At 36.3% G+C, this 16,552-nt stretch overlaps 1 protein-coding gene across 5 annotated transcripts in view; it reads right to left on the reverse strand.

Annotated features, from left to right (window-relative positions):
- The window catches only part of EXOC6B (exocyst complex component 6B), a 611,818-nt gene that overhangs the window by 294,016 nt on the left and 301,250 nt on the right, over nt 1-16,552 (reverse strand). For all 5 annotated transcript variants that reach the window (XM_030310833.1, XM_030310832.1, XM_032592666.1 and 2 more), the window contains exons 9-11: nt 6,522-6,605; nt 5,835-5,881; nt 4,456-4,576 (exon numbers count right to left, since the gene is read on the reverse strand). In XM_030310833.1, coding sequence (XP_030166693.1) covers nt 4,456-4,576; nt 5,835-5,881; nt 6,522-6,605 — 252 coding nt within the window. The remainder of the gene's footprint in view (nt 1-4,455; nt 4,577-5,834; nt 5,882-6,521; nt 6,606-16,552) is intronic.

Raw genomic sequence — 16,552 nt, forward strand, 5'->3', positions numbered from 1 at the left:
GAAGCATGCTGGCATCCTGATCTCAGACTTCCAGCCTCCAGAACTGTGAAAAAATACATGTCTGTTGTGTAAGGTACCAGTCTATGGCATTTGATTATGGCAATCTGTGCTGAATAAAGTAAAAGATTAACATGATAATGTTATTGTAATGTTACTGGAAGTGATGTGTAGTTTTAAAAAATAATTAAAGATAAAATCCAACTTCACACTCTATACTAAAATAAACTTTTATTTGTTTGTGATACGTATATTTAAAAAGTAACTACAGAAATACCAAGATCACATATAAACAAATAATTAAATATTCTTTCGAATAAGGAAGACAAATTATAAAGTTAAAAATCAATATATTTACACAAAAATTTAAATATCTATAATGCCTTGGAAAAGAAAAGCAAAGTTAGAGACACATAAAACTAAAAAAAAAAAAAAAATTTGCGACCTATATATCAGACTAGAGATTAACATTCAGATTAAAGGTTAGCATCCATATTTGAAAGAAATAATACATAATAAAATATTATAAAGCTATTAAAATATAAATGCAATGCATATGAACAGGAAATTTTTAAGAAGATATATAAATAACTAAAAACATCTGAAGAGAGTTTTAAAAAATTTTTTTAATGTTTATTATTTTTGACAGAGAGACAGAGAGCAAGCAGGGGAGGGTCAGAGTGAGAGGGAGACACAGAATCCAAAGCAGGCTTCAGGCTCAGAGTTGCCAGTACAGAGCCTAATGCAAGGCTCAAACCCAAGAGCTATGAGATCATGACCTGAGCCGAAGTTGGACACTCAACTGATTCAACCTACTGAGCCACCCAGGCGCCCCCCCCCTTTTTTTTTAACGTTTATTATTTTTGAGAGAGAAAATATCTGAAAAAATTTTCAATACCGGTATTAATCAAAGAAAAACATGTTAAATTAAGATATAATTTCTGACATATTAGATTAGGAATGATTTTTTGTTTTTAAATATAACTTTCTGTGAAGTAAACAGAATAGGAAAGTTGGTATTCCAAAAGATGATACTCAGAGTGGTGCTAAATGGTACAATATTTTAGCAAAGCAAATTAGCAATATGTATCCAGAGGTTAAGAAATGTACAGATCCTTTAACTCACTAATGTCACATCTAAGAATTTATTAAAATATAAAAAATATAAGAAATATATTTTATATTTTTATATTTTATATTTTATAATATATTTTAATATATTATAATATATTTTATATATTATATAAGAAATATAAAAATATAAGAAATATAAAAAATATTTTTATAGAAGTTGGTTAAGTGTCCAACTCAGTTTCAGCTCAGGTCATGATCTCATGGTTTGTGGGTCTCAGCCCCGCATTGGGCTTTGCACTGACAGTGCAGAGCCTGCTTGGGATTCTGTGTCTCCCTCTCTCTCTGCCCCTCCCCTGCTTGCTCTCTCTCTCTCTCTGTCTCTCAAAATACATAAATAAACATTAAAAAAAATCAATAGTTTTATAAAAATATTCACTGTAATGTTTATAAGAGCTAAAAAAGATACATATGTACAATGGAATATTACGCAAGTATATGTTAAAATTAATATAGATTGATGAGACATTAAGTGAAAAATACAGCTTGTTTTTGTTTAAAATATATATTGTATATTATATTTTCATACACAAGAATATTTTTTTAAGATACTCATTTTTTAATGTTTATTTATTTATTTATTTATTTATTTTTTAGAGAGAGAGGGAGAGAGAAGAGAGGGCAGAGAGAGGGAGACAGAGAATCCCAAGCAGGCTCCACATTATCAGTGCAGAGTCCAATGTAGGGCTCGAATCCACAAACCATGAGATCATGACCTGAGCAGATGCTTAACTGACTAAGCCACTCAAGCACCCAGAAAAAGAATCTTTAAATTCACATATTAGAAAGCTAATAATAATCATGCCAAGGATCATGACCAAAATTTGTTACTATCGATAATCATATTTTCTTAGAATAAACATTACTTTGTAAGTTAACATTTACATATAATGACACACCATGCTAAGGGAGAAGATAAGACATTAAAAAAATGATCTTAGGACAACAGATACACTGTTGCAAAACAATAAAATGAAATCCATAACCATTATTTAAATAAAAATAAATAACAAGTGGTAGTATATACAAAAATGTGTAAAACTCAAGCCATAACATAGTTATGAGACTTTTTTTTAGTCTCAGAATAGGCAGAAACTTTTAAAAAGTATTTTTAAATTTGCCAAACTTTATTATGACAAAAAGATAAAACGGTAAAAATGTCAGATGAAGTCCTATGCCACTTACGAACGATGAGGGAAATTTTAAAATAAGATAGATATATAAACAGGCAAACGTTTAACATTTCTAAATACCAAAAAAGAAACCGTAAATAAAAATAAAAGGAGAAAATCTTTACAATGCATTCAGTGACATACCTTCTTTGATTTCAAATTCATATTTATTTATTTATTTTGAGAGAGAGAGAGAGAGAGAGCAAGCAGGGGGGTGTCAGAGACAGAGTGAGAGGGAGAATCCCAAGGAGGCTCCAAGCTGCCAGCACAGAGCCTAACGCGGGGCTCAGGCTCACAAACCATGAGATGATGACCTGAGCTGAAATCAAAGAGTTGGGCGCTTAACCAACTGAGCCACCCAGATGCTCCTCAAATTCTAAACTCCTATACTAAACATATACTAAACAAACCCCTATACCTTATTACTTGGATGCCACAAAGGCAAAGTAATCATATCCAAATGTTCAAACCATCATAGGGAAAGAAACCATAAACCCAAGCATTACCTTGATATGCTTTTAACTTACCTTTTATATCTAATCCACCAAAAAATACAGTTAATCTTACCTCCTAAAAATCTCTCCAATTAATCCACATCTCTCCATATACTCTTACCCCTTGTTTCAGCTATCATCACCTCTTGCCTGAATACTAGACTAGCCTACTGATTGTTCTACCCACGTTATTCTCATCCCTCGTCCATAATTTAGCCAAATTGACCTTCTCATTCCAATTTATCCTACCCCCACAATGAACACATACACTCCATTCAACCCAGTGCTTTAAGCATCAAATAGGTCTTAGATAATATGACACCTATCTACTTCTTTCTTTATACTTCATACCACACTTGGCTAACTTTCTACATTCTATGTTCTACCCACTCTGAACATTTTTCAGTTCCCAAAAACAGCTACAATCCCTTCGATGACAGATTTTACACATGGTATTTACTCTGGAACACTTGCCGATGAAGAGATAAGAAAGCTGGCGGGTCGTGGATATCTTGTTTCTAGCTGGCACTACATGGATATCAAAGCCACTTACTGAAATATTCTAAATGCTAAATTATCTTCTATTATTAAGTCCTCACTATCATTCCTCGAACAGTTCAGATAGAAAAGTACACCCAAAGCCCTTGTACTACCATTCCTTATACCTAGAATTCTCTTTAATTGATCTTTGCATACATAATGACTCCTCTGCATAAAGAATGCCACTTCTGATCAACTAACCAAAAGCAGGCACCGTGTTGTCCTAATCTATCACTGTTTCAATTGTACTCAACTGTATTTAAGTGTAATTTAACTGTATTATGACGATCTGATATTCTTATTTATTTATTGGGACCCCCTCCCAATTAAAATATAACTTTCTGAGAGGCACCTGGGTGGCTCTGTTGGTTAAGCATCTGACTTCAGCTCAGGTGATGATCTCACAGTTCGTGGGTTTGAGCCCTGCATCAGGCTCTCTGCTGTCAGTACAAAGCCCACTTCAGATCCTCTGTCTCCCTCTCTCTCTGCTCTTCCCCTGCTCATGTTCTCTCTTTCTCAAAATAAATAAATAAACTTAAAAAAATATTTAAAAATTCATGCTTTGATAAAATATATCAAAATCGTGGGAACTCGTACTTACTAACATTGATATGTTGTAAACATTTTTTTCAAAAAATAAGAATAAAACTGTGAACGCCACATCAATATTAATGGCCTTATAGCAGGCAACACTGAGTAGTGGCTGAGAATATAGTCACTTGTCTGGATTTGAATCCAAGCTCTACCACTTACTGCATAACACTAGGCTGGTTACTTAACCTCTCTGAGGGTCAGTTCCCAGAATATAAGGTAAACATAATAATGATAACTACCTTATGAACTACATATAAAGTACACATAACAATGCCTGACACAGAGAGAGGATTCCAATACATGTCAGCTGCTTTTTGTTTTTTCTTCCTGCACGGAGCATCCACAAAAGTGGGCTCCGTGTTAGAGAATGTGGCAATTTGAAGTGGCTACTTCCACGTGTCTTTGAAAGAGATAGCTCCGGGTAGGTGATTCCACGCAACACGTAAATGATTTTAAAGCAGTACAACACTGACTAGTATACAGATAATCAGCAATAAGTGAGAACTTCTCACGGGCTTCTTACATACCGAGTGGGTGCGGAGTGCCGCGATGGTTTTTGAAAGTGCCATTTCCCAGAGTTCATCAATGTAGGCTCGGTTTACTAAGCCCTGGGTTGTATGTAAAATGTGATCTTCAACCACAAAAAAGCTAAGATTGAGGAAAAAAGAAAGTACAACTGTCAGAAATTACAGTTTGGCTATCTCCAGGGTCTGGCAAACAAGAGCTGCCATCAAATCTGAAGTTAATAGTCATTTTTTTCTTAAAGAAAGCTACCTGGTGTCATGAACAAAATCATATTTCTTGGACATGGAATTTTGTCCAGCCACCTTATAGAAATCGGAGGTACATTTCTATTAAATGTTAACCATATTAGTCAGCCATGTAAAAGGGAAGAAAATGTTTACAGGTAAGGGAAGCTAATTTCACTATATTAAAAATACCAGGCCATTAAGACATTTTTAAAAAGCTAACCAATTTTAAACAGACAGTGAAAGCTGCAATACACATTTTTTAAGAGCTCAACATACAAAATACCAAAATAATTCCCTTTATGTGGACTTCCTCCTTAAGGTAAAAAAAAAAAAAATGCAAACTTATTTTTTAACACTCTGCTGTAGCTTTATTGTTATACATTTAAAATGTATGTTCAGTTACCCTGGCTAAATGTTCCTACTAAATAAAATAATTCTTTACATAAGGAATTTTTATGATATATTTTAATCAAAACTATCAATTACATTTAAAGAAATCTCAATTTGAAATAAAAAGAAATTTCATAGAACAATTCAAGTCATTTCCCTTTCTTTTAACTGCAAAGTCATTCTTTCATAATTAGAATAAGCTGTCTATATGGTGTTTATTTGGGAAATGCAATTCCATCCTAGTATGTATACTCTAGATGATGGTGGCAAACTATATAGCCCGTGGGACGAATCTGGCCCACTGCCTATTTTTATAAATATTGTTTTATTGGAACACAGCCACGCTCACTCATTTATATACTGTCTATAGCTGCTTTCCCACTGCAACAACAGAGCTGAATAGTTGTGACAGAAACCGTATGGCCTGTGAAGCCTAAAATACTTTACTATCTGGCCCTTTTAGAAAAAGTCTGCCAACTTTTGCTGATTATTTGGTTCCCCCGTACGGAGAATGGAGAAACAAAACATCAAATACAATAAAATTACAATTCAAAAGTTTTCTTCTTTCATCCTTAAAAACTACTCTTCAACAATATAATGCTGAAACCAATTAGACATTCCTTTGAAATTATCAGAAAGTCAAAAATAAATCTCAAAAATTTAAAAGAAAAATAATTTCCCAAGGAAAAATTATCTTTCCAAGTCTCACGAGTCTAGGTATTGAAAGTGTATACATTTAAATACACACACATACATATACCTACCCTACAATTTGATTAAAATACTTCCTGTAGCCATCTAAAGTTTCATGCTGCAACAAAGCAAAGAAGAAAAAAGTTATTGTTTCTCTTTTGATACCTTAAGACAAAGTTAAAATCAGTTACTTCTTTTCTTAGGGCTCAGTTCCCAAGACTCTAAGGTAAATATAACAATAGTACCCTCCCTACATTATAGAGTTATAAGGAGGATGAAATTAGATAATTTATATCCAGTACTTAAAACGATGCCTGGGGGCGCCTGGGTGGCGCAGTCGGTTAAGCGTCCGACTTCAGCCAGGTCACGATCTCGCGGTCCGTGAGTTCGAGCCCCGCGTCGGGCTCTGGGCTGATGGCTCGGAGCCTGGAGCCTGTTCCCGATTCTGTGTCTCCCTCTCTCTCTGCCCCTCCCCCGTTCATGCTCTGTCTCTCTCTGTCCCAAAAATAAATAAACGTTGAAAAAAAAAAATAAAAATAAAAAATAAAAATAAAACGATGCCTGACACATAGCACTCAATAGATGTTAGTTGCTATTTTCTTACTGTAAGTCAAATCCACCAAAAATGGTCTCAGAGTGACAGTTAAAAAAAAAACAAAAACAAAAAACAAAAAAAACCCCAGCATATATGCAAAATAATGACAAGATGCCAGAGAAGAAAAGTGAAAAAGAGAGAAAAGTTAAGTTGGAGATCCTACCATGTTAGACGGAGGCTGGAGCACCAAACGGGCCTGTTTTCGCCTCTGTTTTCGGTAGTAGTTCTCAAATGTTTCACGGGCACCCTGTAAAATAAACAAAAGGAAACGGGTTGACACGATTTGACCAATTATTCTAGTATTTCGTGGGAAAAGAGAAACTCTCAGGTTTGGAATTGAGGCAACCCCACATTTCTCAAAATCTGCTATTTTAACAGTGATAATAATCATAGAAAAAATAAAAAGAACGATTACCATTTATTGAACCTTACTTACAAATCCCATAAGAATGGATACAAAAGATTCTTAAGAGGACACTACCAGAACTCAACCACCAACACACGAAAGCTGGTTGCTGAATCAACTACCATAAATTCACAAGCATGAAGACAAACCAACATTCTCCTAAAAGCAGTTGAGAAAATGGGCCTTAAAAACCTCACAGAACATTCCAGAAGAAAAATGTTCAGAATGAAAACCAGTCTCAAATGAATCATGAGCAAAGGGCCAGAGCAAGGCAGGAAAAAGGCAGGAGCAAAGAATAGTAAATCAGTCTTCCCAGCTAGAATAGAATCAAGTACAGGATTAACAGCAAAACAGAAGAAACAAACCCCTAGAAATTCTTGATACACAGTTTCTTAAAATGAAAGGTGCTCTAGAGAGCAAGAGCTGGTTCATGAGCTCCATAACTAGGTTGAACAGCATCCTTTCAAAATTCATGTCCTTCCTGGGATGTCACAATAGGACTTTATTTAGAAATAGGGTCACTGCAGATGTATTTAAATTAAGATGCATTTAGGGAAGCCTGGGTGGCTCAGTCGGTTGAGTCCGTGAGTGTCCGACTTCGGCTCAGTTCATGATCTCACAGCTTATGGGTTCAAGCCCCACGTCGGGCTCTGTGCTGACAGCTCAGAGCCTGGAGCCTGCTTCGGATTCTGTGTCTCCCTCTCTCTCTGCCCCTCCTCCACTCACATTCAGTCTCTCTCTCTCTCTCAAAAATGAATAAACATCAAAAAAAATTGTTTTAATTGAGATGCAGTTGTACTAGAGTAGGGTGACCCTTAATCTGATATAACTGGTGTCCTTAAAAGAAAAGGGCTCCTGGGTAGCTCAATGGGTTAAGCATCCAACTGTTAGTTTTGGCTCAGGTCATGGTATCACAGTAGATCAAACCCCATGTCACAGTGTTTACAGCACAGAACCTGCTTGGGATTGTCTCTCTCTCTCTCTCTGCCCCTCCCTGGTTCATGTGTGCTCTCTCTCTCTCAAAATAAATAAACGAAAAAAAAGGGGGGTGGGCAGAAAAGACACAGACACACAGGGAGAACATCATGTGGTGACACAGGTAGAGATTGGAGCAATGCAGCTGCAAGCCAAGGATGGATGGATGGATGGATGGCCACCAGCAGAAGCTAGGGAGAGACAAGTCTCCCACTCACTGACTCAGAGGGAGGACGGCCTTCTGACACTTGATTTTGGACTTCTAGTCTCCAAAACTGGGTCGGAATAAATTTCTATTGTGTAGGCTACCCAATGTGTGGTACTTTGTTACAGCAGCCTAGGAAACCAATATAACTCAAAGCTTTTAAAGCATCATGCCCCCCCCCTCCATTACTAAATTCTACTCTTAATCCAAGACTTTTCTAAATAAATAAGAGTAGAAATGGAGAGACAGCACTCACAGTGGTTAAGAGCACTGATTTGAGAACCAGAGGACTTCTTTCAAATCATGAGTCTGCTCCTTTCTAGCTGTACAACCAGCTGCAGAACTTTCACTAATTTAACTTCCACCATTTAGCTATTTAACTTTCACTCATAGATGTGCTATGGTGTTCTCACTTGTAGAGAGGTCACCCTCATCATAGTCACGAGGATCCAGATGAATCAGAAAGCTTTTAGAACAGCATCTGACAAATAATCACCACTATGCAAGTGCTTATGTTTTGAAAAAGAACAATGAAATCAATGATGAAGATGAAAGCCTTGCCCATGGGAGAAAGTATAAACTCTATGCAATCCCTAAGTTCAGTTTCCTTCACCTTCCCAAAAGTCTGAAGAATTTTACTGGACATGACTTCTTTGCTAGGTCCTTAAATAGGAGAAGTTGATTTAAGGTGTTAAATCATACTAATTCAACAGTGTAAGCTCAGGGGTTGGCAAACATGTCCTCTAAAGGGCAGGATAGTAAACATTTTAGGCTTGATGAGACATACAGTCTCTCTTGCGACTAGTCAAGAGACTAGTTGAAATGCTGTTTGAAATGCAAAAGCAGTCATAGACGGTACATAAATGCGTGTGGCCAAATTCCAATAAAACGTTATTTGTGGAAACAGAAATAAGAATTTCATAAAATTTTCATCTGCCATGAAATATTCTTTTTACTTTTTACCAACCATCTAAAAGTGTAAAAGCTGTTTTTCGGTCACAGGTCACACAGAAACAAGCAGCAGGGTGGATCTGGCCCACAGTTTGTTGACCCCTGGTGTAGCTTAAAAACAAAAGTTTTTAAATGCTAAAGTGATTATAACCATACACACCTGCGTTTTTCCTGCCATAAAATGAAATCAAACACTAAGGCAGCTATTTCAAGGCTTTCTTATTTCTAAATCCATAAGTTAATGAGGTAGCAAATGATTCTATTTAAGAAATAAGAAGTGGAAACTGCGCATTGGTTTGTTAAAGTTATTCCCCACTTGCCACCATTTCACAGCATAGTGGTATTATTAAATGTCAATTACATTCTGTACACACTGAAGGGCTTTTCATTTTAAAGTTAACAGCCCTAAAGGCCCTTTATTATTCTTGCGTGACGTTACACATTCAACATGCTTTGGAGCCAAGGTACACTTAGCTGAGAATTTAGGGAAAGTCTTCTCTCAAATTAGACCATTGTATAATAATTTAATTATTTGTTGTAAATGGTAGAAAATAAGCAAGATGAAAACCTATCATAGACCTATACTTAATTCTTAACTAGATACAGTTTTGCCTTTCAAATATTCATTCAATAAAATAAAAACATAAGGAAAGACCAATTTATCTAATAATTCTGGCTTCTCCCTTTACAAAAATTAGATTTTCCCTGGTGGCAGCTAAATAAATTCACCTCTGATTATTCTATTTCCTCTGCCAATTTTGTCAACTCAATGCTTACAGGTGGAATTTCAGAAGTAGATGTCTGACCAGTCCAGCTGACTGCCTGTCTTTCCACAAATAGATCAAGTTAGCCACTTCAGCCTCAAACTCATCTAATCATTAATATTTATTAAAAAAAAAAACTCAAAAGCTAGTGAAGGTATAGAGCAAATAGATATAAAATAGTATCCAAGTGAAAAGTTGCTTTAGTTTGTTTTCATTTTATGTCATTAGTATTACAGTGGCCCAAAGGCTTTGTAATAATTAATTAATTAATACATATAACATCACAGAAAATCAAGTCAGTTAATGTATATAAAGTGCTTGACATGCAATAAAGAATGGTCCCCATCATCACTGAATTTATAGTCTATGGTGGAAAACTAGCAATTAAAAAAACAAAAAAACACCATAGAATCCTCTGGGTTAGATTGATGTGTGTGTGTGTGTGTGTGTGTGTGTGTGTGGTGTGGATGGGAGGAATGTCAGAGAAAGCTTCCCAGAAAAAAAAAAATGCCATTTATATTCATAATTGACAAATGAGTGAGAATAAGACAGGTAAATATAAAGGAAAAAATATTCCTCATAGAGACACAGAGGTTCAAGGGAAAAAAATGGCATTACACATCCCATGAATTGAAAAAAGTTCTTCATGGCAGTACCTTCACAGTGTAAGAGAGAGGGATGACAAGAAATAAGGTTAGAGGGCTTTGTAAATTATGTTAAGATATTTGGACTTGAACTCCAGAGACAGTAAGAACTTCAGATATTTGTACGTTGTCATGTACTAAGTAGAATGAAAACAGAGAAAGTCAGATACAAAAAGATCAGTCTGAACCTGACATATTTAGGAGGTACAAGCCGATGGTTGATTGGTTGTTGGTGGTAAAGGATAGAAAAGAAAGAAAGCTAACATGAGGTTTCTAACCTGGGTAACTGGTCTGATGGTGGTGTCATTTAATGAGAGAGGAAACATAAGAGCAGGGATATATACTCGATTCTTATTCATGAATTCCGTATTTGCAAATGTGCCTACTTGCCAAAATTTACTTGTAGCCTCAAAATCAATACTCATGCTGCTTTCATAGTCATTCACAGATGAGCACAGAGTGTTGAAAAATTTGAGCTGCGCCCAACGCACATGTTCCCGGCTGAGGTCAAACAAGGCAAAACTCTACTTCCTTATTTCAGTTCTCATACTACAAACAATTATGCTCTTCACAGTCAACCAGTGCCCCATTTTTTGCATTTTTGTGATTTTTTTAAGTTGAGATATAATTGACATAAAACATATTATGTTCAGGCGTACAACATAATGGCTCAATATTGATATATATTGCAAAATGACCACCACCACAAGTCCAGTAACACCTATCACCACATGCATTGTTTTTCCTTTGTGAGGAGAACTTTTAAGATCTACTCTCTCAGAAAATTTCAATTATCCAATAAAGTATTATTTGTTATAGTCACCACGCTGTATATTACATCCCCAGGAATTACTTATTTTAAATTCTTTTTCATCTTTATTTATCTTTGAGAGAGAGAGAGATAGACAGTCCGAGCGAGGGAGGAAGACAGAGAAAGGGAGACACAGAATCTGAAAGAGGCTCCATGCTCTGATCTGTCAGCACAGAGCCCAACATGGGACTCAAACTCACAAACCACAAGTTCACTGAGCCGAAGTCAAATGCTTAACCGACTGAGCCACCCAAGCGCCCCAGGACTTACTTACTTTATAACTGAAAGTTTATTCCTTTTCACCACCTTCACCCAATTTCCCCATCCCCCACTTTTGGCAACCACAAATCAATGCATTCAGTTGGGTTTTTTGTCTGTTTAAATGCCACATATAAGTGAGATCATACATTATTTGTCTTTCTGTATCTACTTCACTTAGCAGTTCCCTCAAGGTCCAACAATGTTGTCGCAAATGGCAAGATTTCATTCTTTTTTATAGCTGAATAATACTCCTTTGTATATATAGATTCTACATCTTCTTTATTCTTCATCCACCAATGAACACTTACGTTGTTTCCATGTCTTGGCTATTGTAAATTATGCTGCAATGAACATAGGGGTGCACATATCTTTTTCAGTTAATGTTTTCATTTCCTTCAGATAAAAACCCAGAAATGAAATTGCTGGAACATACAGCAGTTCTTTTTTTAATTCTTTGAGAAACCTCCACACTATTTTCCATAGTGGCTACATCAATTTACATTCCCACCAACAAGTAACAAGGGTTCTACTTTCTCAACATCCTCACCAACGCTTGTTATTCCTTGTCTTTTTGATAATAGTCATTCTGACAGATGTAGGTGATACCTCATTGTGGTTTTGATTTGCAGTTCCTTGATGATCATTGATGTTGAGCACCTTTTCATGTACCTGTTGGCCATCTGTATGTCTTGCATTTTTGTGCTTCGTGTTGGTGATTTTTGCCATTTAAAGCTTATTATTTATTTATTTTGAGAGAGAGAGAGAGCACACAAGTGGGAGAGGGGCAGAGTGAGAGAGTGAGAGGATCCCAGGCAGGTTCCACACTGTCAGTGAAGAGTCTCAATCTCACAAACCATGAGATCATGACCCGAGCTGAAATCAACAGTCAGATGTTTAACTGACTGAGCCACCCAGGTGCCCCTGGTGATTTTGCTATTTAAAAAGACCCCCAAACACAGTGCCAAAGTGCTGTCTAGTATACCTAAGCTCAAGAAGACAAAACGTGCCTTTGAGAGAAAAAACATTTAGATAAGCTTTGTTTGGGCATGAGTTATAATGCTGTTGCCCATGAATTCAATGTTAATAAGCCAACAAAATACATTAAATAAGACATCTTTAAAGAGAAACACACACAAAGCATGGCTGTGAACTGACTGATGAAATGTTGTGACCAGAAGCTCACAGGAACCTAACCCTGTATTTCCTCTAGGAGCAATGGTTCAGTATTCATGAACTCAGTATTTACAGTGACTTTATAAAATATAACTACCATGAGTAACTAGAATTGTTTGTATTTGAGGAAACTGATGATAATGACCTCTGTACCAAACATGTTTAATTAGTGACTTCCAAGTGCTAAGTGTTCAGGAGCAGATGTATTTGGGCCTGCAGCTCAGGAGAAAGGGCTAAGCTAAAGACAATAGTTTTCAGAATCAAGAATCACTAGCAGAGAGATGGTAATCTAAACCTAGGAGAAAATAAGATAATGTAAGGAATATCTGTAGAACGAAAGTACAAAAGGACCTAGCACCTAATTTTTGATACCAAAAATTAGGAAATATCTGACTCTTTCTAATAATTAAAATATAAATTTAAATGTCACCTACTAAGAAAAGACTTTTCTATTACTCAATTTAAAATGGAAAGTTTTTCCAAATACATAACCTGCTTTTAATTCTTTGCATGGCACATATCTCCATCTGATATTACGCTGTTTGTTTATCGTCTGGCTCTTCTCATTCGAAATGTAAGCTCCACAAGAACAAGTTCTTGTTTGTCTTATTTACTGTCATGTTCCCAGCCCCTAGAACAATGCCTGGTATAAATGGCACTCAATATACATTGGCTTGAATAAATGATTAAAAGTATAAATAGAATATTAATCAATATTTTCTTTCAAGGCTCCATTTTTCTAGTTACGCTTTATCTGCTATTGCAGTAATCATTTCTTTGTAATTATTCCTACTTATCTCATCCTGCTGTTTTTCTATCTCCATTTATTCTTTTGAAGATTTTTGTTTCTGTTTCATAGAAGTTATGCCTTCTTCATGCCAAACAATTTTCTAAAATTTCCTTTGGTTCCTGCAGAAAATCATTCTTAGAATCATGTTTCCTCTGAATTTTTACGATGGTGTTCCTTGTCCCATTTTATTCAGGCTGTTTTTGCAGATCTCATATTTTGTTTTGTATTGTTTCATTTTCCCAATTGCTCTGTTTTGAACAATAGGAGCTCTTTCTGGACAAGTGCTTGCTTCTAGGCTTGTTTTGTGGTTTGCCTTGGCCCACTCACCATCATCTGGCTATAGATCTAATATCTTTAGGGAAGCTGCAATTCACAGCAGGTTGATATGCCCAGGTCCAAAGTTGTTTCAAAGTAAATCCACAAACTGATTCCAGTGTCTAGCAAACAACTGGCCTACCAAGTTCACATAAATACAGTCAAACATTCTCCTACCATACAGTTCCCAGTGTTTAATTCCCTGAACTTCTTAAGTGAATGAAAACCACAATACAGGGTCTTCCTATTTGTGTTCTTGTACAGCACTATTAAGTACTCTCCAGCACAAGATAAACTGTGCTGCCACCAGAAGTCCCACTGTCCCCCCCCCACCCACCCCACATGCTGACAGCCTTATAAAGGAGAATCTAAACAGAATGGGGATAGAAAACCAATATATTCATCAATTCAGTACTGTATTCTCAAGCCAGATGGCACAGAGTAGAAAAGGCATAAAGTACCTTCTGACTCTTAAGGTTTGTTCTGTTTATGGCAATAAAACACACATCACTCAACAACTAGATTTCTCAATCCATTCAATCAGCCTTAAAGTTGGAGAAAATGTTATTCAAATTCAGGCAATGTAATGTTAATTATAAGTCTTCTTTAACAATGGTGTTACAAATTTTCAGACGCTTATGCATTTAAAGAATTTTAGTGGAAGTTAAGAAAGGCTTAGAAGCCAAACAAGACTTTGCTTAATTTTTTCTGTTAAGTATATATATTCCATCTGAAATTTAACCTAAAGACAGGAGCTTATACTATTATAAAGTATTCCTCACAATAAATTTCTCATCATTCACTTATAGGGCAACTACATAAGAGCTAAAGGATCACAGAACATACTCTATTTTTACTTAATGCTAAAACAAAGAAATATCCTCCAGGTTCTATCAACCTCTTCAATTCACTAGGTGCTTTATCTTCTAAATTCATATTTAATTTAAATATTACATCACATCCTAAGATAAAAGTGGAGAAGGGTGCTAATAGTCAAATGTCCCCAAAGCCATTGTCAATTTCTCAAGTCTAATCATTAATCCTAGCACCAGAATTAACCAGGAAATAACCCACTTCTCTTCAGGCTATGCTGAAAAAGGTTGTTTGGTTGGTTTCATTTTCTTTTGTTTCAATCTTTTGCTTTTAGCTGTGTTCTTAATATTGTCTCTTTGCAATTACTAACTACTTACTAACTAAGTAAAATTTGTGACTTTTAGAAAAATCAGACAATACAGATAAGGCAAAGAGAGAAAATAAAAGTCATTCATAATCCCATCACCTGGAGATAACTACTGTTTACTTTTTGGTGTACTCCCTTACCAACATTCCTCTATTCTTAACAGGTATTTCACATACTCACATATGTACACATACACACACAAACAGGACAATATGGTACATACCCTTTTCATTCCTTTCATTTTGCATGCAAAAATCTTTTCTCAAACATCGTAATTTAGTATGATCTACTCTTATTGCACAACATGGTGCCAACTTTCTTTCTTCAAACACATGCTGTAAATTGTCATCACACAAATGCTGGAACTAACATGAGCTTTCAATAAATGCTTAAAAACAAAAATAGATACACAAATGATAACTTTGAATTCCCCATGTGTCTAGGCACTTGCCTGGATATAAACATAGGAGGCACACAGCACTACCACTCTGTGTGGGCAAATGAGGGAGGTTTTTTTGTTTTTGTCTGTAAGAGTGGTGAAATCTATTGCTAACAAAGCTCAAAGTCAAACTTTAGCTGCTGTCAGTTTACAAATGTACACTAGTAATCAACTAAGTCACGACTGTATGATCCTTTCCCTCGAGCAGGGGGGAAAGGGAAGACGGGATGAAAGACCTTTCCGTGGATTTCTTTTTCTTCGTAAAAGGTGCCAATGTATACCACGCACACAGACACCCTGAACATTTCATACAGTTACTGAACCCCATGTCTCCAAACATTAGTGGGACCTACATGTCTAGTGTTGCAGAAAAAAAAATAAAAACTTATGCTGGGACGATATTATTTCATATGGGCAGTATGTCCAAACAACAGACAACATGGGACAGGCCCATCTTCTTCATGAAATATTTACTGTGCCATTATTTGGGTAAACAGCTCTTCATCTGTGGGCCTTTCCTCGTAGAGACTGATACAGGGTCTACTGGAGAGTGGGCTGAGCCCTTCTCATCCATCACAATAACAGAAAACTCACTCTTGGATTGAGAAGCAGCTAAGGGCAAGTACACAAAGAACAAGGGAGGGAAATGGAAGGATGGAAGCACACACCATTGTTCTTCCGGCTTTGCCTACAGGAAGCAATATTTCCATTTGGTCTTGGGCAAAGCCTGTAATTTCACCACCCTGACTGCAGCTGGAGAACTCCCTTTCAACTGTCCCGGCATCCAAGTGAAGACAGGTTTATTCAGAGTTTAAAAAAAACCAAAAACCTGAAAGGGCCATTTTAATTTGCTTCCATGTGAAAAGGGGAGCACTTTTCATAGGGCCCCATAATGACGTTCAGCGGGATATTACACTTCGCCATATGGCTAATTTGCACAGCAGGCCCAAAGCAGGATTTTCTTTCATTAGAACTGCCCTAAAGATCAGACTACAGCAACATGTGTAAAGAACAAACCCAAGATGCCCCCTATTGCTTAAATCTAGAAACATTCGATTCCCAGATGTAAAGGCCCATTCAGAGAGTTCCCACGGCAAGGTCATTCAAGAGTCGGAGAGGTGGTATGTGTCACAGTTCCATTTACCTACGTTAGGGCTTTGGAAATGTCTAAAATTCAAAAGCCACAAAACTGTCAAAACACCTCAGAAAAAAAAAAAAACCACCAACAACACATGTACAGAGATAGGATAATAGCTCTGGTAGATAATTTATTATTACAC

The sequence above is a fragment of the Lynx canadensis genome, chromosome A3 (genome assembly GCF_007474595.2).
Source record: "Lynx canadensis isolate LIC74 chromosome A3, mLynCan4.pri.v2, whole genome shotgun sequence".
NCBI lineage: Eukaryota > Metazoa > Chordata > Mammalia > Carnivora > Felidae > Lynx > Lynx canadensis.